The sequence below is a fragment of the Typopeltis vanoorti genome, chromosome 15, assembly GCF_054136105.1.
Source record: "Typopeltis vanoorti isolate ZY-2024b chromosome 15, IOZ_Tvanoo_1.0, whole genome shotgun sequence".
NCBI classification, from domain to species: domain Eukaryota; kingdom Metazoa; phylum Arthropoda; class Arachnida; order Uropygi; family Thelyphonidae; genus Typopeltis; species Typopeltis vanoorti.
The window spans coordinates 16,370,555-16,393,273 of record NC_143563.1 but is presented as its reverse complement, the minus strand read 5'-3'; the positions used below and the strand labels follow the sequence as shown (position 1 = coordinate 16,393,273).

The 22,719-nt window shown below is 35.7% G+C and overlaps 1 protein-coding gene across 2 annotated transcripts in view; it reads left to right on the top strand.

The window, feature by feature from the left end:
* LOC150098418 (tudor domain-containing protein 5-like) overlaps positions 1 to 22,719 on the top strand; it is a 471,387-nt gene that overhangs the window by 154,540 nt on the left and 294,128 nt on the right. For both annotated transcript variants that reach the window (XM_090404821.1, XM_090404822.1), the window contains exon 10: positions 12,358 to 12,419. In XM_090404821.1, coding sequence (XP_090260947.1) covers positions 12,358 to 12,419 — 62 coding nt within the window. The remainder of the gene's footprint in view (positions 1 to 12,357; positions 12,420 to 22,719) is intronic.

The following is a 22,719-nucleotide window of genomic DNA, read 5'->3' as shown; positions in this document are numbered from 1 at the left end:
TCTCCATACCCGAACTTTCCAATTACTCTTGGCCAGGTAGCCCAGTCTTTGCCTACTTTGGCGTTTAAGTCCCCCATTACAATTAGGAGATCTTGACTTGATGTCTGCTGTACTGCTTTTTGCAAATCTATATACACCTCCACAATGTCTTCTTCAGATAATGTCGAAGTTGGTGAGTATACTTGAATAATAGTTAGTGATCCGATTGATATTTTAAATCTTGCTTTAATCATCCTAGGTGAGATAGGATTGTAGGACAATAGAGTTTTGAGCCTTTGGTTTTAATATAAGTGCTATTCCTTCTTGGTGTTTGTTTGTTGTCCTCCCTGCCTGAAGTTAAGATTTTGTACTGTCCATGGTAGAATTGTCCTTTTCTAGTCCATCTGGTTTGGCAGAGTCCAATCACTTCCCATCGGTAGTTGTCTAATTTATGCAGTAGTATTTCCAATGCTCCTTCCTGGTGAAGAGTTCTTACATTCCATGTTCCTATGCTTGTTATGTTTTTCCCATCTATTAGGTGATGTTTTGTTCCAATATCATATTTTTCACCTTCACTATCATAGTTCCCTAATAGTGGGTGCGACCCTTGTTTGACTGGGCGATGGTCGAGCCGGCATGTATCTTTAGGTTGGTTAGAGTTCATTCAGTTTCAATGGTTAAGTTTTCATCAAATATCAACCATCACTCTTTGACCTGAATTCAGCCGCTTTTTTTAGTAGAAGTGGAAACTACAGTTTAAGAAGAAATAATCACCCCCTCGCCCTCGAGTTGCTCTAATTGCACTGGGTGGGGGGGGGGGGGAGTAAGAAGTAAGAGAGAGAGAGTGAGTAGAGGGAAAGAAGTGTAGAAGACGTCTCCAGATATGATATACCAAGTGTATATTGTATGAAGTAAGATCAGGTCTAGCTTGGGTATCTTGGGTTTTGCCATGCCTGTACTCATCCATGTGAGCCCTTGAGAATATACAAACCTAATTGTATACAAATCCCAAATACACTTGTGCTTAGAATACTGCTCGCATGGTTAGGGTGGTGCACCTAAAACTTCCCTTAAAATCCTTTATGATGTCCTAAGGTTAACAGTTAGGCTCATTGATGATCCATCCTTCTCTTACAGATTCATTTCTGTTATATCTATTTTATCTGCACCTTTTTTGTTATATCCATTCTATTTACTTTATTTGTTATATCTACTTTTATCTTTGTCATTTACTTGTTTTATATATATATATATATATATATATATATATATATAACTCCTGTTTCATGCTCTGACTTCCTTATTCTTGCTCACTCTTTATAATTTAACATATTTATTTGTTTATCGACTACGTCACTTAAATTATTCTTTGGTAGTGTGAGTTTGTAAGAATGTTAAACATAAATATATTTCTCCATTACCCTTGTGTCATTTGTGGCTTAAACTTATTACTTAACACAATGAAAATTCTTTATCCTTCCTCTAGGTTTGTAGTTATTTAGGATTAATACATTAACACCCAGCCTCACTGTGTTGTTTCACAAAAATATTTAATTAAGCTCAAAATATATATATTACAATGTTCATTCTAATTACAAAATGGATACAGGAAAAAACTACCAGTCACAGACAACTCCATGTGAAACTATCTTGAACTTAGTTCTCCTAAATTTGTGACATTTCTATCTCATATCTTATCTATAGTTTAGTATAAATTACAATTCATTCCTCTTCATTATACAATCAAACATACCAAGCATGATCTCATTTAACATTAAGTTTACTATGCATAACAATTTTCTTGTATTAGATACTTATTCGAATGTATCATAAAACAGTGACATCAACATAACGGAATTTGGAACAAGAACACATTATGGGAATTGTTTGGAAGTATTTACGTATTCTCCTAAGTACTTACGATGTCTTATTAGAATTCTTTCTTGCAAGACAGTCCTTATTCACTTCAATGAGCTCACTTGGACATGTTATAAATTGGTGTCGTGTCAGTTATGTTAGATCATTTCTGATCATATCCTGTCATTATTTACAGATGACCATTATTAATTGTAATCTGTAGTAATAGAGTTTCAAAGTTTGTTGTCATTTCTCTCAGTCAATTCTAAGAGACTGGCAGTTAAAGATTCATGAAGGCTGGATTATCTTTAAGGCTCATCCTTGACAGATGACTAGTAAAAAATGGCATCTCTTCTTTCTTTCTTTATACATCATTCGATAGTGGAATCTACAAGGATACTGTCTTCATCTTCTTCTGTGGTGGCACTCGGTTTTGATCAGTGTGCACAGGATTTTGATTTCAGAGAATCGATGGTTACCTATGGCAAACAAAATGCATGAAAAAACCCTAATAGATTTGTCCAAGTAGGTGAAGTGTTCCAATCTTGGTTGTCATTTCTCTCAGATAATTCTAAGAGACTGGCAGCTAAAGATCCACAATGGGTGTATCTTTAAGACTCATCCTTGACAGACGACAAGTAAGGAACAGCATCTTTTCTTTCTTTCTTTATATGTTGTTCAACATTGGAATCTACAAGGATGCTGTCTTATCCAAAAATCCTCAAAAATATCCTTTGTTTATTTTATTTATTGAAGTCTCTTTGTTCATCACATCGATGAAATGTGACAATCTTTCATTCTTTTGAAAGAATGCCACTGAGTCTTTGGTTGCTCATTAGTACAGCCATGGCATACTTATAGTAATATTGACTGATGGGGATGTTTTTTTTTTTTTTTTTGTATCAGGAGGCTTATTGAATTTAGCTGAATTGAAAGTGGCATTCCTTCTTCTAACCCATACCACTTTCAAGAGATTCTAAAACTGGAATTGGCAACATCTTCTGAATTCTGATTGACTAACAGAGATTACAACAGTCCTTATTAATTTCTTTGTCCGAGTGATGATGTTCCTTTCTTTCTGTCTGTCTACTTGTTCCACTCTTCCTGCCAGTTTGATTGTCTTGATCAGCAATTTTCTTTGTTCTTCGAATTCTTTTATTAGGCAACGAGGGTGACCATGGCCAAATGTAATTGCCTTTTCTGTCGATGAATATTTATCTTGCCAATGAATCCTTTTCCTTACCACTGAGCGCTCCGTGATGACATTTGCAATCTTGTATGAGATGCTCCAATGACTGGCAGTAGACCTTTCATGGCAACGATCCCAGGGAAGAAAAAGATGCTTTCCTTTCTTGAGCAAGAGCTTTTATATCTCAATTTTTGCACCTAGTGCTTGTGTCTCTCTCGAGATTCCCATCTCATAGTCATAATAAATTTAGTTTAATCCTTTATCCAAGTGTGAGCAAACAAAGTTTGTGCCTGAAAATATCTTCAGGACTGAATATGGTGTTTTTTTTTTTTTTTTTTTTTTTAAATAACGAAACCTGTGGTGCGTTCATAATTAGAAGAAACACACGTATAAACCACAGTGAAAATTATTTAATTGTAAATATTTCATCTTAAGTATCTTAGGACATCATCAGTACAGTATTTAAACAAAATTAGGAATAACATACAGTTAGGGTGCATGATTACAATAGAATCTGATGAAAACGTGCATAACGTGTTAAAGTAGTAGTACAAAAAAAAAAAAATATATAGTTGAATTGTTCAAGTTTGTTATTGCATCAGGTTACTTCACCTGGAAAGGTCAAATTTACAAACAAGAGGAAGGAACAGCAATGGTATCACCAAACCTAGCAAATTTGTTTCTAGAACACCTTGAGGAAAAAATATTCACTTTTGAACCCAAACTAAAAATTTGGCTAAGATATGTCGATGACGTATTTGCAGTCTGGAATCATCCCGAGCCTGAATTACAACTGTTTCTAGATAAAATTAACCTTCTTCATCATCGCATCAACTTTACGTTAGAAAAAGAATCTCCACAGGGTATCTCTTTCTTGGATTTACACATCCAAAGAAAAGAAGACGGTTCCATCGCCACGTCCGTCTTTCGCAAGCCTACATTCTCAGGTCGCTACATTCACAATTCTTCTGCTCATCATCCATCTCAGAAATCTGGCATTATTAAATCACTAGTTTCCAGAGCACACAAATTCTGCTCCTCTGTAGAATCTTTAAACCAGGAATTAGAAGTTTTCAAAAATACAGCTATCCTAAATGGATATAATCCCAAAACAACTCAAAAAATCATCAGTCACTTCTGCATACATCAAACCAGACAGGAAGAAGTGCATAGGATTCCCATACCTTACGTTAAAGGCATCTCAGAACGTCTTTCTAAAATTATGAAGAAATACAATTTTGCCACTACTTACAAACCTATCAACCAAATTTACAACTTATTACCTTCTCCTAAGGACAAATTCTCACCCTTGATGTTACCTGGTGTTTATGAGATTCTATGCTCATGCAAATTATCTTACTTTGGACAGACAGGTAGGTCTGTTCAGAAACGCATCTCAGAACATCAAGACCACATTCATCTTCTTAAACCGCAGAAATCTAGCCTCTCTCAACACGGAATTGAAAATCCAAACCATAGGATCCAGTGGGAAAAGGCTAAACTTTTACATAGATCTTTATTTAAACATGAACGTTTATACAAAGAAAGTTCTGAAGTCCTACTACACAGACCAAACCTAAACCGCAACGACGTTCTTACTATTCCTAAAGTATGGGAGATTATCATACAAAATTGTGTTAAATAATTAATTTTTTTTTTTTTTTGTACTACTTTAACACGTTATACACGTTTTCATGAGATATAATCATGTGCCCTAACTGTATGTCATTCCTAATTTTGTTTAAATACTGTACTGATGATGTCCTAAGTTACTTAGGATGAAATATTTACAATTAAATAATTTTCACTGTGGTTTATACGTGTGTTTCTTCTAATTATGAATATGGTGTTGTTACTACCTTACTGGGGTAAGGCAGTACAACACCGGGCAACTCGTAGCAAAGGTGGACCATGTTATGCATCATAATGTTATGCATTAAGGGATTGGCCACTACCCAGACTAGTTTTGACCTTTATTGAGGTCTCTTCAGTGGGAGCCAGGTCCAGAGGTGGAGATACCAGGCAGAAGCAATAGTGAGGTCATCTTTACCTATAGGAGTTGCCAAAAGGTGTGCCACCTTTTTTTTATTAAATTACTCTGGATTTAGAGAAAGATGTTGAAAGTTTATTTTTCACTTGGTTAGACTATAATAAATTTAGTTTAATCCTTTATCCAAGGGTGAGCAAACAAAGTTTACGCCCGAAAATATCTTCAGGACTGAACATGGTGTTGTACTACAACTACAATTGTAGCTGTAGTACAACATATAATGTAAGTACAACACCATGTTCAGTCCTGAAGATATTTTCGGGCGTAAACTTTGTTTGCTCACCCTTGGATAAAGGATTAAACTAAATTTATTATAGTCTAACCAAGTGAAAAATAAACTTTCAACATTTCATAGTCACATCAACGAGATATGCTGATGTCACAACTGACACGACACCAATTTGAATATAAAAAAAACTAACAAAGTTATTACATACAAAAGAATTTAATAATTTCATAAACATTGATAATTCCATATATTTTTTTTCCTGCCTACTTATAAAAACGAACATGATATAACAAAATTCCATGTGTGGTTTTACAGTTCAACCTTTATCTCACAAATGCAGTGTTTCAGCACTGTGTCTATTCTACAGATACTTCCAGTGCTATTGCTCCAGTGATTTAGCAACTATCATTCTTTCACTTTCAGTTGTACCTGTTAATATTAGGGCAGCTGTTGGCCAGCATCCCTTTACCTTGTAACTGTAAACATACTGAACTTGCCTCTTCTCTTCCTCGTGAAGTGTTCTCAAACAATTACAACTTGCAGTTCTTAAAAAAAACATAAAAAAACTTATTTCATTCTTCATCTGTACATGACACTGATGTGATTATAGATCTTTTGACCTCTCATGATCAACATACAGTAAAACCCCATTTTTACGTTCCCGCAATTTACGTTTTCCTGCCATATACGTCATTTTCTGTTGGTCCCGTCTTAAGGCCTATTCTTACGATATATTGTTTTCCCATCATTAACAACTTGATGTGGATGTTATTTCCCGTGATTTGCATTTTTTTCTCGGGTAGCAATACTGATTTTCGAATCGATTTCTGTGGAAATATGCACATTTCTGTTCCTAGATGGCATTGCTTTCGGCTGTAAGTTTCGTTTCCACCATCACGGTGACTTGCACGCTTGAAGCAGCAATGTAGTGATGAGCGATACAGTGAATTTTCAGTCACAGTACGAATTGAATTTCTGCTATGTAATTTAGCGTGTGAAAGTTGCTTTCGAGTTGCGATAGTGGATTATCCATGTTAGTAACATGGAGAAAAAAAAAGAAAATGTATTTCAGTAGAAGAAAAGATGGCAATTCTGTGAAGTGTAGATTGGCATGTCGGAACATGTGTGCATTTAGCAAAAGATCTTGGACTCTCCGTGTCCACTTTGAATACGATAGTAGAAAACAAGCCAAGCATTGAACTCGATGCAAAGCAATCTGGCACTATGTTTCAGTGCCAGATTGCTTTGCAAAATCGAAATGCAAAAACAATTAACAATTAAAGATTTTTTTAAATAGATAAATGTAAGCAATTCTAAATTCATTTATTTTCAGTTATTAAATTTTGTAATTGAGTATGTCATCTTTTAGCCTTTTTTTAAAATGTTTTTTTTTTTTTACATTTCCTGCAATTTACACTTTTTTCCATCAGTCCTCTAAAAAGTGTCAAAAAGGGGTTTTACTGTGTGTGTGTGTGTGTGTGTGTGTATATATTAAAAAAGGTGTGGGGGGGACTGATCTCAGTTTGTATGGTTACTGAAACAAAATGAGAGACAAAAGATCAGCAAAACAAGTGTTCTTTGTCAGGATACTAGGAAAAACTCAGAAGAATACAAAGATGTAGATGGATCGACATGGTAAAAGTGCCTTTGAAGACAGAAATATAAGATCTAATAATATTGGAATGTTAACAGATAACATTAATTTATGAACAGATAAGAACTATCTGTTCATAAATTCAAAATTCAAAGCTGACATGTATAACATGCCACTTTTGAGTTTTGTACTACCAATCACTTTTATTCTCTCTGGTGTTTCCTTTATCCTTATAACAAGGATGTTGAAGAGATTCAGTGATTTTGTTACTTGAGTTCGATGATCAGTTTATTTCCTTTAACCTTATAACAAGAATAAAGGAAATAAACTGATATGTACTGTATTATATGTGGTAACCATTTTTCATTTTATTATAATGTCTGCAACACATATTCCCTTAAAACATTGGAAGAGACTACTTAATGATTCCTGCATGTTTATCTGTAGGAATCATTGGGAATTTGCAATATATTTAGCCTCTTCCTGTCAAGTCAACCCTGCCTTTCCATGGTGCAGCCTGTTTCCACAAAAGGTGCTCTGGCGTTTGTAGCAAGCATTTTCAATGCAGATATCTTCCTAGTTGTAGGCTAAACATAGCTTGCCACTTCAGGCCCTAATATGCAGGTTGGTGGTATTTCACCAGGTAATGAAAGTCATCTACCACTTAGTGTTCTAGTTGGCATTTCCTCCAATTTCTTCCAATTCACTTGAAAAGTGATACTTTTCAAGGGCTTGCCTAACATACTTAGAGACCCAGATCCTCCTCCATTTTGAGGGTACAGCAATTAAAATGGTTTGCAGGCCAGCCTAGTTGGAGGAAATGCCAACTAGATCACTAAGTGATAGATGACTTTCATTACCTCGTAAAATACCACAAATGCAGTGTTTAGCCTACTGAGCAGGGGGGTTCTGGCCTCCACACCCCCCTCATCTCCATGCAGCGTGAGTGATACTTTTCAAGGGCTTGCCTAACATACTTAGAGACCCAGACCCCCCCTCCATTTCGAGGATACAGCAGTTAAAATGGTTTGCAGGCTGGCCGCAGATAGTATATGAGCCTGAACCAGTCAGTAACAAGTCAGGAGGCTTCCTGATCAACTGGCACATAATCCCACTGCCACATACTCTGCCAGGTCATGCCTGGTGAAGAAGTTAAAGTAGTGGTATGTGGGAGGCACTGTTGAGGCCTCCCACATGGCAAGGAGACTGGTTGCTCTTTGTATGGGAGTCATGTTCATGAGTCTCTTTCTCCCCACTCCTTCCTTTCATCTAATAATAAACCTAAATTGAAAAATGAAACGGACAAATGGTGATAGCAACACTGCTACCAAAGTAAATCTTCTTCAACAACCAGTTCATCCAAACAAATCGCACAATATTCTGAACTTACCAGGATCCCTACCAAAAAAAAATTCATTTTCACATCCACTTTACAAACAACTGCCGCATAAATTCCAACATAAACGATGTTCATCACCACTTAGAAACATCCACACAGGCCCTCCTTCTCTTAATAGAAATCCAAATAGCAGCTACATCAACCACAGTTCATCTTCAATGTCCAAATTATACTCTTCATTATTTATTTTGCCATATTGGTGGCACCTGTGCCTTTGTACATTGTGTGACGTACGTTCAGTGCCAGGGAATGCCAAGTTTAGAGTCCTCCTGCTTTTGACTTTTGCCTGAAGGTTTCCTTGTCTCACTTAGTAACATTTCATCTGCTGCCATTTACCAGTCTCCAAACTCTTAAAACCACAAATACCTCTTTACCTTCCTCTCCATGAAGCTTGACCATCTACAATCCAGCTATCCAATCAGCAAAAGTTTTCATCCTAGATGACCTGAATATCTACAACTCCAGCTGACTTCCCTTCTCCAACACTACCAATCAAGCTGTATGGGATGCAAAAGTTTTTGCTATAAGCAATGATCTAACACAAAATCACGCAGCTAACTGCCCAAATTCAGATAATCCCCTCCACTTTCCCAATACCCTTGATCTTTTTTTAACTAGTTCTCCTTTCAGTAGAGGTTACCTATCCTTTCAGCAACTCAGCGCAAGTTTCCAGTCTCACAGAATACCCCTCTTCTGACCACAGCCAACCTCATGTCCTCTGACACTACAAAGGCACAAAGTGGGATGATCTCTGGAACAACTATTACTATTCTTCTTTCCCATGGCATGACTATTGCTTCTGCTGTTCCAGACACAGAAATCATCTGCAGTGGCATGAAGGCATTAATTGCTCATTCCATCTAAAATTCCCATTCACTTTCGAAGCCCTAGTTCAACAGAAGATGTATGAAAGCAGTCAAATAAAAAAAACTCAACTTACTGCAAGTGACTTGCATCAAGAACCCAAACCTCATACTCAGTCTCTGCAGAAGCATGCATTAAATGCAAATCAGCTATCAGCATATGCAACTTCATAAAGGCCACTAAACCTCTTGTCCAAACAGTAGCTGTGCCTTCTGGTGCCTAGCGAAAACCATTAGATGCAACTTCTGCTTACTTGCACTCCCACCTCTCTCCCATCCAGATGGCACCATTGTTACAGCACCCAAAGAAAAAAGCCGAATTTCTAGCATCACTCTTTTTCTCTAACTTCTGCATTGACAACAAAAAGCAGATCACCTCTTTCCATACCAGCAACTGAGCACCATATGCCTCCCTTGGCCTTTCGGCAGAAGGACATAAGAAAAATATTAAACAACCCTGGTCCCGATGGCATCCCTTCTATTGTACTCAAACATTGTGCTCCAGAGCTAACACCTATCCTCTATCTTCTCTTCAATTTTCTATGAGGATGGTCTTAAAAGTTCTTGGCCTTGACCATAGATGGCAACACTATCAGCAAGATTTTTTTTTTTTTTCTAAGTTGGTACATCTATCATAAGCATCGATGTGAAATTGCAAGTCATTCTATCAAGTAGTTTGTTTTATACAGCTAAATGTCGTCTGTATCCCTTGAAATGGATAAAATTGAGTATCATGTGGTTATAAAATTCTTTGAATGAATTTCTTCTGCCATTAAATCTTCTTTTACAAAGTTCATAAAAGTTTCTGGACACTCTTCTCCTTCAATGTCAACAATTAAGAAATAGGCTGCTGACTTTAAACACGGCCATACCAGCCTTGAAGATGATCCACGTGGAGGACGTCCAAAAAATGTAACAACACCAGAAATCATCGATCAAGTGCACGATATGGTATTGGATGACTGGCGAGTCAAAGTGTGTGAAATTGCTGAGACTATAAGCATTTCAAAAGAACGTGTAGAATATATTTTGCATGAAGAATTGCAAATGAAAAGCTTTGCTCACAGCAGATCAAAAACGCACTCGAATGAAAAACTCTGAACAGTGCTTGGAGAGTTTTAACAAGAATAAAACTGATTTTGTGCATTGATTTATTTCTATGGATGAGATTTGGATTTACCATTACACACCAGAATCCAAACAGCAGTCAAAACAGCGGACAAAAGCCAGTTGTTCAGTGCCAAAGAGGATAAAGTCGGTTCCATCAGTAGGAAAGGTCATGGCATCGGTGTTTTGGGATGCATTTTGTTTATTATCTTGAAAAGGGTAAAACAATAACTGGGGAATATTATTCCAATCTTTTAACCAGACTAGACAAAATAATTCTTGAGAAAAGACCCGGTTTGCAGAAGAAAAAAATCATCTTTCATCAGGACAGTGCACCTATCCACAAAAGGTGTTTTGGCAATGGGAAAATTAAGGGATCTGCACTATGAATTGTTGGAATATCCGCCCTGTTCCCCAGATTCGGCTCCCTCTGACTTTTATCTCTTCCAAAAACTAAAACTCTTCCTCACTGGTCAGCACTTTTCTTCAAATCAAGAGGTGATTGCAGCTATAGTGGGATACTTTGCAGATCTTACTGAGAACCACTACAGGGATGGGATAATGGTGCTGGAGCATTGCTGGAATAAATGTATTAGTTTTAAGGGTGATTATGTTGAAAAATAAAAATAATTTTGAAATTATAAATTTGTTTTTTCATTGTTTGGCCAAGAATGTTTCAGACCACCCTCATCTACCCACTGGTGCCTATCCCATCTCATGGAAACGACATATATCCAGCCCATTCCAAAAAAGGGACACAAAATCTACTGACCAGTTGCTGTAACCTCAATCCTCTCCAAAATAATGGCAAAAGTTGTCAGTGGTCAACTTCTTCACCAGTTAAGCAGCGACAACCAGCATGAATTCTGCCAATTCAGGCTGGACATGTACCAAGGAATTCATTCGAAGTTCATAGGTTTGGAGAAACGTGCTGTCAGCGTTGACATTTCCAGCACTTTCATGTTTGGGATCAAGGGCTATTTAGCAAACTGCCTTCCTTAGGTCTATTTGCCACCCTCTCTAATTGGATAGCCAGCTTTCTCTCTTGTTGTTCATTGCTTGTAATGGTGGACAGCACCCTCTCTTCAAGCTTTTGCCACCAAAACAAAAGTACATGAGATATCCGTGCTCTCACCTGCCCTCTTTCTCTTATACATAAATGACCTACTTTCAATCACTACAAACCATATCCATAGCTTTGTTGACCATAGCTCTCTTCATTCATCCTCCTCCTTTGACAAACCGTGTAGTTCCCAGATATCCCTTACATCAAGATCATCTGCAACCAGTGCCCTAAATATTAATCTCCATACCATCCTTCAACAGGCAAGGATAACCTGGTCATCTTCACTGCTGCCAGAACGCAGTCTTGTCTTTTCTCTCACAAAAGGGATCTTAGCTCACTTTCCCCTCATCATCAGTAATACATACATCGCCAGACAAGATGAACTCTCTCTCTCCTTGGACTGACATTTAGCTCCAACTTTTCTTATCACAAACACATCACATCAGTAGCTTCCTCAGCTTCTAAAAAACTAGATGTTCTTTTCTGCTCAAAAAGCTATTTCACATCCACTTAGCTCCTAATCCTATATAAATCCATAATCTGCCCATCCTTAGAACCAGAGGAGAGCAATTCAGCTCATAGATTACTCTTTCCTACAGGCTCACTTCAACCTCTCTTATAAATCTTTTATGTTTTAACTCTGTATCTCTTCTATAGATATTTCCATGGTCACTGCTCCAGTGAATTGGCAAACATCATTCCTTCATTTGCTAATACCTGAAAATAAGAGCAGCAACTCTCCAACATCCCTTTACAGTACAACTGCAAACTCATCGTACCTGTTTTTTCTCTTCCTCATTTATTCCATCTACTTCTATCCTCTGGAACAGCCTTTTTCATGATGTGTTTCCCAACAATTTTGGTGTACAGCTCTTTAAGAATGTCAATAGTTTTCTTCTTTCTCAACTCTTACCTGCACCTCTCATGTGTGGGATGAAACAAACAACAACAAAATCTGTATATTATTTTTTCATATCTTCATTTTCTCCTTTGTCTGGTGAGTCATAATTTATTTTTTTATTAGGTACTTTACGTGGATTATGGAAATAAAGACAGAGTTAGAAAAAATGAGTTGCGACTTCTTCGGTAAGTTTTATATTCTATATAATTAAATCCTCTAATGTTTCTTCATGCTTTAAAGGGCAGAATACACAGCATTCTTACTAGCCATAACTTTTTTTGGAAATCAATAGGATAGTTGGTTTCAACTTTCTGCTTTTGGTGAGGGTGAGTACGTTCTGTGACGTGCTAGATAGTAGCGAACATCTCCTCATAATATTTATTTGTATATATTTTTATATTTGATATTTCAGAGTTAGATTAAAAACCTAAGTTTTTTTTGAGAGTTGGAATCTTTTTTATACCTGTACCAGAGATTGGCTAACTCTTAAATTGAATTTAAAAAATCATGGAAGAAGTTTTTCTACTTGGGGAATAGAAGTGAGCCAACAATGGTTTTCTTCTGCAGACTAGGAATCATAAAAGTTATGAGGCTGTTTAGCCATGATGACATTATCCATTTATATTCTCCAGTAATTTTAAGTGTAAGAAAGCGTATTATTCCATTTGAATGGAGGAGGAGAGGAGAAACTCTTGGACTGCTTCATAAATTCTGTTAAATTGTTTTATTTGATTTATTTTGTTAAATCTTTGTCCTTCAGATGACAGTCATATATATATATATATATATATATATATATATATTTTTTTTTTTTAAAATTGAATGACTAGTACCGAGATTTAAGTAAAAAGGTTTTTTAATATTAAAATACGACTAGTTTCGGCTTGTAACAGCCTTCATCAGGTGACATTATAAAAGAAAGAAAAATCACTAAACCACTGAAGCTTAAATAAACTATGAACAACATAGAGTGTCTCTATACGTAATTGACATTAAAACGTGGTTGTATTTAAAGCTGTTCTTTCGTTTGTTGTATTGTTGGGAAAGTGCTGGGCTGGCTATGGGTAATCCTTTATCCCCTGTACTCGCAAATATTTACTTAGAGGATTTTGAAACCAAGGCTATCTCTTCCTTTATTTTAACACCTAAAGTTTGGAAACGCTATGTAGATGATGTCTTCATTATTTGGAGCCATGGACATGATTCCCTTACGGTTTTCCTCGAACATCTCAATGGCCGACACAAGAAAAGGCAGGGAATTATCTGTTTTACTGCCGAGCTTGAAACGGATAATTCCCTGCCTTTTCTTGATGTCAAACTGACCCCCTCTTCTGGTAAACTCAAAATATCGATATATAGAAAGCCCACACATACCAACAGATATCTGCAGTCAGTCCCATCACTACCCTCCTCCTCATAAGCTTGGAATAATTTCCACCTTGGGACCTAGAGCCCATTCACTTCTGGATGACCCAAATGAACATCTTACAGAAATAGACCATCTCAAAACGTCTTTCAACATTAATGGATATTCTAAGAGAATCATTGAAAGATTCCTTCTTAATCCTTCTAGACATCAGCTAATCCTAATGATAAAACCCGAAGTCACAAAGTCTGCTGGGAAAAATCTACTAACATCTTCCGTTGCAATGATGAACTAGAGAGAAAAATCGTGGAATCTAGGAAAATCATCTTCAATCCTGTTCATCTAAATATTAACTTGAGCTACAACCTCCCAGATAGTCATTCAGCTGTAATCATGTACTGGCATTCACGCACTTTCCCAACAATACAACAAATGAAAGAACAGCTTTAAATACAACCACAATGTTTTAATGTCAGTTATGTATAGAGACTCTCTATGTTGTTCATAGTTTATTTAAGCTTCAGTGTTTTGGTGTTTTTTCTTTTTTCTTTCTTTTATAATGTCACCTGATGAAGGCTGTCAAGTTGAAACTAGTTGTGTTTTAATATTTAAATCTCGGTTCTAGTCATTCAATTCTTTTTAAAAAAATATGCATGTTAACCGAGTTAATGATCATTCTTTCATGTGTGTGTGTGTGTGTGTGTGTGTGTGTGTGTGTGTGTTATAAGAAGAGAATTTTAAAAGAAATGTTTAAACAAAATATTTCTAGTTCTCAAAAAAATAAAATAAAATAAAGCTAAATTTTAGTGAGATGGAAAAAATACTGCAAGGATGTATATAAAAATTCAGATATATTAGATAATTAATGTCTAATAGAAATATTAAAATCAACCTTCGTCTTCAGTGAGTCGTGGTGGAATGAACTGTCAAATATGAAAACTGGAAAAGTGGCAGTTAATGATGGAATTTATACTGAGATGATAAAGACCATGAGCAGAGCAGGAATTGCAATCATGAGATGCAATCAGATTTTTGCCATTGGATTGGGTGAAGACCCATGAAAAAGGAAGCACCAAGAAATATAAAAACTATAGAACAATAGCATTAATCTCAAATGCAATCCATGCTCTATATTATCAAAGAAAGAAAGAATTAATAATCACTTGAAGGCTCGCATCTTTTCAGAACAGGCTGAATTCATGAAGGAAAGAGGTACCAGAGACCAAATCTCAAATCTCAGACACCTGATTGAGAAATGAAGAGATTTCAATATCCCTGTTGCATTATTGACTACACCAAAGCATTCAACTGCATAAATTGGAGAAATTGGCTTCCCCAATATCTTATCCAGTTAATAAGTCAACTTTACAACAGTAACCAAACTGCAGTCAGAATTGATAACACGTTCATCAGATTGGTTCTGTTTACAAAAAAGGAGTAAGGCAGGGTTGTATACTATCTTCTGGCCTCTTCAATCTCTGTGGTGAGGAAATCATCAGGTCTCTGAATGACTGGAATAAATGCATATTGATAGCTGGCTCAAGAATCAGTAATTTAAGATATTCTTATGACATATTGCTAATAACAGAAAATGAAAAAAGGACACAAATAAACCCCTTGGAAGAATAGAATGGCATAGTTTGACATACGGACTCAAGATCAATGCCAGTAAAACAAAGCTGATGATTCTATATACAAACCATAATGTACATACTTCAGATCTGCTTACAAACATAAAGTTGATCAGTTTATCCATCTGGGCTGATTGCTTTTTGCCAGTGAGAGTCATATGGAGGAAGTAAGAAGACTGATTTCATTGGGACAATCTGCAATGACTCAGCTCGCCAAGATCTAGAAGTATAGAAAATATCTATCAACACAAAGATCAGACTGGTCAGATCCTTGGTCTTATCTATGGTTCTTTATGGCTCAGAGTCTTGGACACTGAATAAGGCATTTTAGAAGATTAATGCTTTTTGAAATATTGACCTGGAGAATGATACTTTGAATTTCTCGAATAGGGAAAAGAACTATCTTGAACACTAGAGATCAGTTAAATCTTGAAATGAGTCTCTGCTACATGGTGGAGAAAAGAATCCTCAGATATTTTAGACATATCTCAGGAAGAAAGGGAGAGAATATTGAAAAAAAAAAAAAACTTCATGCAGGGCAAGATGCCAGGAGCTAGAAGAGGCAAGCCCACAGGAGATGGCTAAATCAAATCCCTTTTCTTACTGAACTAAGGTTAGAGGATGCACTTAGAATGACAGAAAAGAGAGAGAGAGAGAGAGAGACAAATAGATATAAATAATAATAAATAATACATCACATTACAAGTCCTCAGCCATGGGAAGATGGACTAAGAAGAAAAATGTGTATGCAGTCAAACTTGGTTCTAACAAGCACCAGGGAATTAACAGAATTTCCTCGTTATAATCATTACTATTACTCATTATATCAGTAATGAGTTAAATCTACTGCCTATTTTTTTTTTAAATTCTCAATTACTCAATTAAATACTCAATTAAAAAAAAATAGAGAAAGTTTCAACGTTTTCTGATAAACAGTTTTTTTTTTTTTTAATCAGTTTCTGTCATACTTGCACATGCAAGCACCATCAAGTGAGTGTGATTTTTTTATTTTTTGACCACATATTTTTCTCCTTTGAATTTAAATATATTGTTAGGTGTCAAATTATAAAAAAAGTCCTGTTCATTGGCATTGCAGGTCTCTTCATCATTGAAATCTTTCCTGATATCTGCTCAAATAGTCAATCCATTCATTTGTCAATATTGGATATATAGTTTGAGATAGATTCTCCACTATTTTTGCATAAACAATATTGTCTGTTTTTAAGTCGATCCAGCTGACTAGTCTTATATACAAAATCGTCACATCCAAATAATTTGCAGATTTTTCCACTTGAGTCTTCAATATTGGACTGTCTATTGAGAATCCAGCACTTTTTTTGTGTAGTGAATCAATGAAGCAATGCTTCATCAGCGTTTGTAAGGTCACACTTACTAAATCCATAACTTAAAATTGGTTTCAACAATTTTAACTTGTATACAGCTTGTATACTTGTAAAAGTATACAAGCTTGTAAGCTTATACTGTCTTGTATACAGCTAATTTAGTGTTTTGGCTAATTTCTCTTTTATTCCATATAAATTTATTCAGTTGACTTCCTACCATACCAGCTTTGTTGATTCTGTTGTCTATTTCCATATTTAACTTACCATCTTCACTAAAAATCGTGCCTAAATAGCTGAAATGTTTTACTTGTTCTATGGGTTCTCCATTCACAATTCAGCTGATATTTTCAATGTTTCTGGCTATGTCCATTGTCTTTGTCTTTTTAATGCTGACCTTCATACCATATCTATTACAACAGTTATTCAGTTTAGTCAGGGAATCTTGCAGACTTGTAGCAGATTTATTTAGAAGTATAACATCATCTGCATAAAGCAAAGAGCTGACATTAACATCTCCAACTTTGATATCTGGTTTAATACCACTTTCCTTCATAATGCGATCCATATAGATAATAAATAAGAGTGGGGATAATGTACATCCTTGTCTGAAACCAGATTTAACATTAAACCATTTTCCTGTACTTCCTTCAGTTCTAACTGTGAATTCTGAACCTATTTGCAGGAACCCAGGAAAAAGGATAGTAAAGGATAGATAGTAGACCACGACTGCAAAATATCAATTAATCAGGGGTAACTTGAAACACGACTACTGGATGCACTTACCACTTCTTATTACTAGAAAACGGACATCAGTGGTGCAGCATATCAAATAAATTTTCTGGTGTTCAAGGAATAAAAAGGCAAGTGCAGTAGGCAGTATAGCTTAAAGAGACAAATAGAGACATAAGGAAAATTATAAGGTATATAAAAGGAGATAACCCTAGAGAAATAAGTGATAAGATTTATTTAAGGCTGTATATCATCATTTGTGTTCTGCCTTGTAATTAGTTGTTGTCACTGATGATGGCCTGTAATATTCAGTCTGAAATACATTATCTTAAATAAATATTACTTATTTCTTGTGGTTTTTGAATAAAGAAGTTCTTGAGGTTTGTTTGTAGACTGAAAATACTAAGGATATTGAAGCATAAGGTCTTCCTCCTTTTGGTACTATGTCTGAGAGGACTAAGTAGAATAAATTCTGAGGATGATAATCATATTGTATCTAAATGCTTAAAGTATTTAGAAAAGAAATTCTCGGATACTTTTACTGAAGGCATACTTGGTTTGTCTTGTATGGATGTGGTAGAACATTCTGTGATTATTAATTCAGAAAAGCATATTTTCATAAAGCAATATCAGGCACTTCTCAAATACTCTGACAGCAATATTTAGAGGCTAGCATTATTCAGTGTTCTGAGTCATTATGGAACTCTCCATTTCTTTTTCTGGAGAAACCTAATGGAGACCTTAGATTTGTTCTGGACTTGAGAGCTGTAAACAGAGTGACTGAATCTATTAATTTTCCACTTTGTAATACTGAGCATTTTTTAGCCACTTTACATGGAGCTAAATACTTAGAGAATACTTTAGTGTTCTCAAAGTTAGACCTTAATAATGGTTATCATCAGATACCTGTGAAAAAGAAGATGGGAAGTATTTTGCATTTTCTACACCTTGGTCCAAGTATGAATTAACTAGGTTACCTCTAGGTGAAAAGCACTCTTCATTCTTATTTCAAGCACTAATGAATTTAGTGTTATCTGAATTTTTAGGAACCAGTGTTTTGGTATTTCAAGATTATTTACTGCTGTTTTCTCCAGATTTTAAGTCACATTCAAGACTACTGAAGGCAATAATCAAGAAGATTCATGAGGCAAAACTGAAACTAAAGACCTCAAAATGTGAACTATTTCTTGGGAAGATGAATTATCTTGGGTATGTTATAATTAAGGAAGATATTAGACCTGGTAATGAAAATATCAAGGCAATTCTTTCTCTAAGCAATCCTACAAACATTAGAGAAATTTGAAGATTGGTAGGAATGTAAACTATTATAGGAGATTTATCCCTTTATCCCAGATTGTTCTGCCCACCTCACTGATCTTACAAAGAAGGGAGTCAAGTTTTGTTTTCTTGGGGAGTAGTGCAACAAAAGGCTTTTGATGATCTTAAATGTATTTTGACAAATCCATCTTTTTTGATTCACCCAAAGTTAGGATGTAAGTTTTATATTTCAACTGATGTTTTGTGTAAAACTATAGCAGCTGCAGTTGAGCAATTTGAAGAACATAAGTTGAAGCCAATAGCATTCATCACTAGGAAACTTAGCTTAGATAAGAAATATTCTATGATAGAGACAGGAGCATTAACCCCAATTTATCCTCTTAGAAAGCTGAAGTATTTGTTTTATGGTCTGGAGATAAAACTAAAATCCGACCTATACCTCTGACATTCTTGAATAATATCAAGGATAAAAAACAAAAATTTGTCAAGTGGTCTTTGGAAGTTCAAGAATATGATTTGAAAGTGTCCTAATTTACCTGGTGCATTAAGTGTAGTTGCTGATTGCCTTTCTAGAGATAACATGGACATGAGCATGATGCTACAAATGTAAATCCTATTCAGTTTAAAGCAAGTATAATGCCATTGGAATGTCTAAGAAATGGATAAAAAGGAAGAAAATCCAAAAATGGAATAGTTAATTTACTTGTGAGAAGGATAAACTGTCATTAAATCACTTTAGAAGAGAAAATATGTTAGAAGTAGATGACTGTCTTACTTCAAGGTAAATATGATGAGAGAAGGAACAATAAACCAGGAGTGGGAGAATCCGGACCATACAGAGTGTTAAGAAAGATGTCTCCTGTGATATATAAGACTGTGGATGTTAAGTATCCAAATATTGTCAAACTTGGTTATAACAATTACCACATGACTGACCAAATTTCCTTGTAATAACCATATTTATTATATCAATGATGAGATAAATCTACCTGCTATTTTTAAAATTCTCAATAACTTTATAAAAAAAAAAATAAAAAACAAGTTATCTCATCTCATCTTCCTTTTACCCTCTCTCTTTTTTACCTTGCAGTGTCAAGGGTTTACTAATCATTGGACCTTAAACCGTTCACAAGATTAGGTGGTCAGGTCAGTCCTACGCCCTGATGTATCCTATGTCTGTAGTGGTGAGTTCACAACGCTGGTTTACCTACTTTGCGGGATAAAAAAACCCAAGATAAACTGGGAGAAAAACCCTACTTTCAAACACCCAAGACCAGCTAACTTGGCTATGACTGAGGAAGATCCTTTAGCCCCTCATGTCTCTGATGGGAATCGAACCCAGAACACTCCTTCCCCAGGCATATGGTTGCGAAGCACACAGCCACAAGTTATCAGAGGGAAAAAATAGAGTAGCAGATAAATTAATCCAAACACTCACATTTTAAAGAAAAATTTTAATTTTACAAGAAAATAAGTACAAAATTTAAACTCTAACTTTACCTAATAATTTATATGTGCTCCTATGTTCCTAAAAATTCGTTGATTCACTTAGGGATGGACTCGACCAATGCAGAAAGCATTTTTCTTATTTCTGCATCTTGAAATCATACTTTTGTAATGGATTGTATTAAGTTATCCTTTGTATCACTATTTAATTTTCGAAGTCTTTTTCACTATGCCCACAAAATTTCTATTGGGTTAATGTCAGGAGAGTTACCTGACCACTGAAGCAATTGGATATTGTGATTTTTGGGGGGGGGGGGGGGCTAGAGTGAGATCCTGTTGGAAAATGAGTTCTTTGTCTTTCTGGATCAGTGAGACCATTCCTTTCTCCAATATTTTTATGTATTGGTCATTTTTCATCTTACTGTTAACAGGCACAAGTGATCCCTGGACCATCAGGTGTAAAACAACCCCAGAACATCTTTTTAGCTAGGGTGTTTTAAGACCTTGTTGAAAGTGTGTAGGAGAAGTCTTCTCAGCTCAATGCACTTAATATTATTTGTGAACATAGAGTACCCACTCTCCTTGGACAAAGAAATGGCTCTCATCTAAGAATATTACCTTCTTCCAATTCTCAACAGTCCAATCTTTGTACATTTTTGACCAAGGAACCTCTTTTTCTACATAGCCTTTGTTAACAGTTGTTTCTTTTGGTCTGTGTGCAGACCTCCCTGCTCCCAACAATTTTCGACTGGCTGTCATGCCAGAAACATTAATCCCACTAGATGCCAAGTCTATATAAGTCTACAGCAGACAGCAATCTTGGATTCATTTTGCTTTTCCTAACTATTAAATGATCTTGTCATGTTGTACCATCATTTTGTATTTTGTGTTAGCAGAGCTAATCTCAGGCGAGGAAAGATTAGCAAAACAAGTGTTCTCTGCCAAGTTGGCAGGAAAACGACCCAGAGGAAGACCAAGATATAGGTGGATTGATACGATACAAAGTGCCTTAGACGATAGAAATATAAGATCTGATAATGTTGGAGTCTTGACAAGTAACAGACTGATTTGGAGGAAAATTGTAGATAGGAAGTTAGTAATGATTTTTCATGTAGTACTATCATATCCTGTACACCCCTTGAGAGTACATGGCAGGAATTTGATGATGCTGATGATGATGTAAATGATCTTGAGTAAGTGTAGTTTCCTTTTTTGCCCAAATTTTCCTTTTCTGTCGAGAGAAAAAGGTACCTGTCTCCCTAAACCTCTTTAAAATCACATTAACAGTGCCTAAACCAACACACACTCATTGGCAATTTGTCTTTGAGTCATGGATCTGTGCTGAGAAGGAGTACATATTTTTGAATGCTTTCTTCAAGATATATCCATTTTATAGCTACACAAAATGAATGAAACACTATTAATAAACATTATAGAGACAGATAAAACATGCAGCACTCAACCAAAAGAGTGAGCCAAAACTAAAATTATTGTGAACTGAAACAAAAACTTGACAAAAATTCGCCTTGTTTGGATTAACTTGTTTGCTACTAATAGGGTGGTCTGAAAAGTTCTCGGCCTAACAATAAAATAACGAATTTATAATTTCAAAATTATTTTTATTTTTCAACATAATCTCCCTTAAGACTAATACGTTTATTCCAGTGATGCTCCATTGCCACTATTTCATCCCTGTAGTGATTTTCTCAGTAGCATCTGCATTCACCTCGTGATTCGAAGACAAACGCTGATCAGCAAGGAACTGTTTTAGTTTTGGGAAGAGAGAAGTCAGAGGGAGCCAAATCTGGGGAATAGGGTGGATGTTCCAACAATTTATAGTGCAGATCCCTTAATTTTCCCATTGCCAAAACACCTTTGTGGACAGGTGCTTTGTCCTGATGGAAGATGATTTTTTTCTTCTGCAAACCAGGTCTTTTCTCATGAATTTTTTCATTCTAGTCTGATTAAAAGATTGGAATAATATTGCCAAGTTATTGTTCTACTCTTTTCAAGATAATTAATAAACAAAATACTTTTAGCATATCAAAATACCGATGCCATGACCTTTCCTGCTGATGGAACTGACTTTGTTTTCTTTGGCACTGAACAACTGGCTTCTGTCCGCTGTTTTGACTGCTGTTTGGATTCTGGTGTGTAATGGTGAATCCAAATCTCATCCATAGAAATAAATCAATGCACAAAATCGGTTTTATTCTTGTTAAAATGCTCTAAGCACTGTTCAGAGATTTTCATGCGAGTGCGTTTTTGATCTGCTGTGAGCAAGCACAGTACCAGTGGCAGCTGGTGAAAATTTTAAGTGGGGGTGCTGCATATACCAAATAAAAATAAAAAATAAATTTACATATTGAAAGATTGCTTTATTAAAAATATTTCACGCTCACCATGAACAAACACCAAAAATAAAAGTTTCGTATCTCCCAGAAATAATGCGCGCAAGCATACGATACACTGCCCAAACGAGCAGTGTCGGAATCACTTGTAACGTGCAATGACAAGCGCAAACGAACATCGGCGAGGCTAGCTGCAATTGGCCTGATTCTGACACTGCGTTAGATTGCAGTGCATTTGTTTCGTAATCTGAAGCATTAATCGAACAATTCCAATTATTAACTATTCAATCAATGTCAAAACATAAGCTGTAACCTTTAACATGTTGTATTGCATTTATATA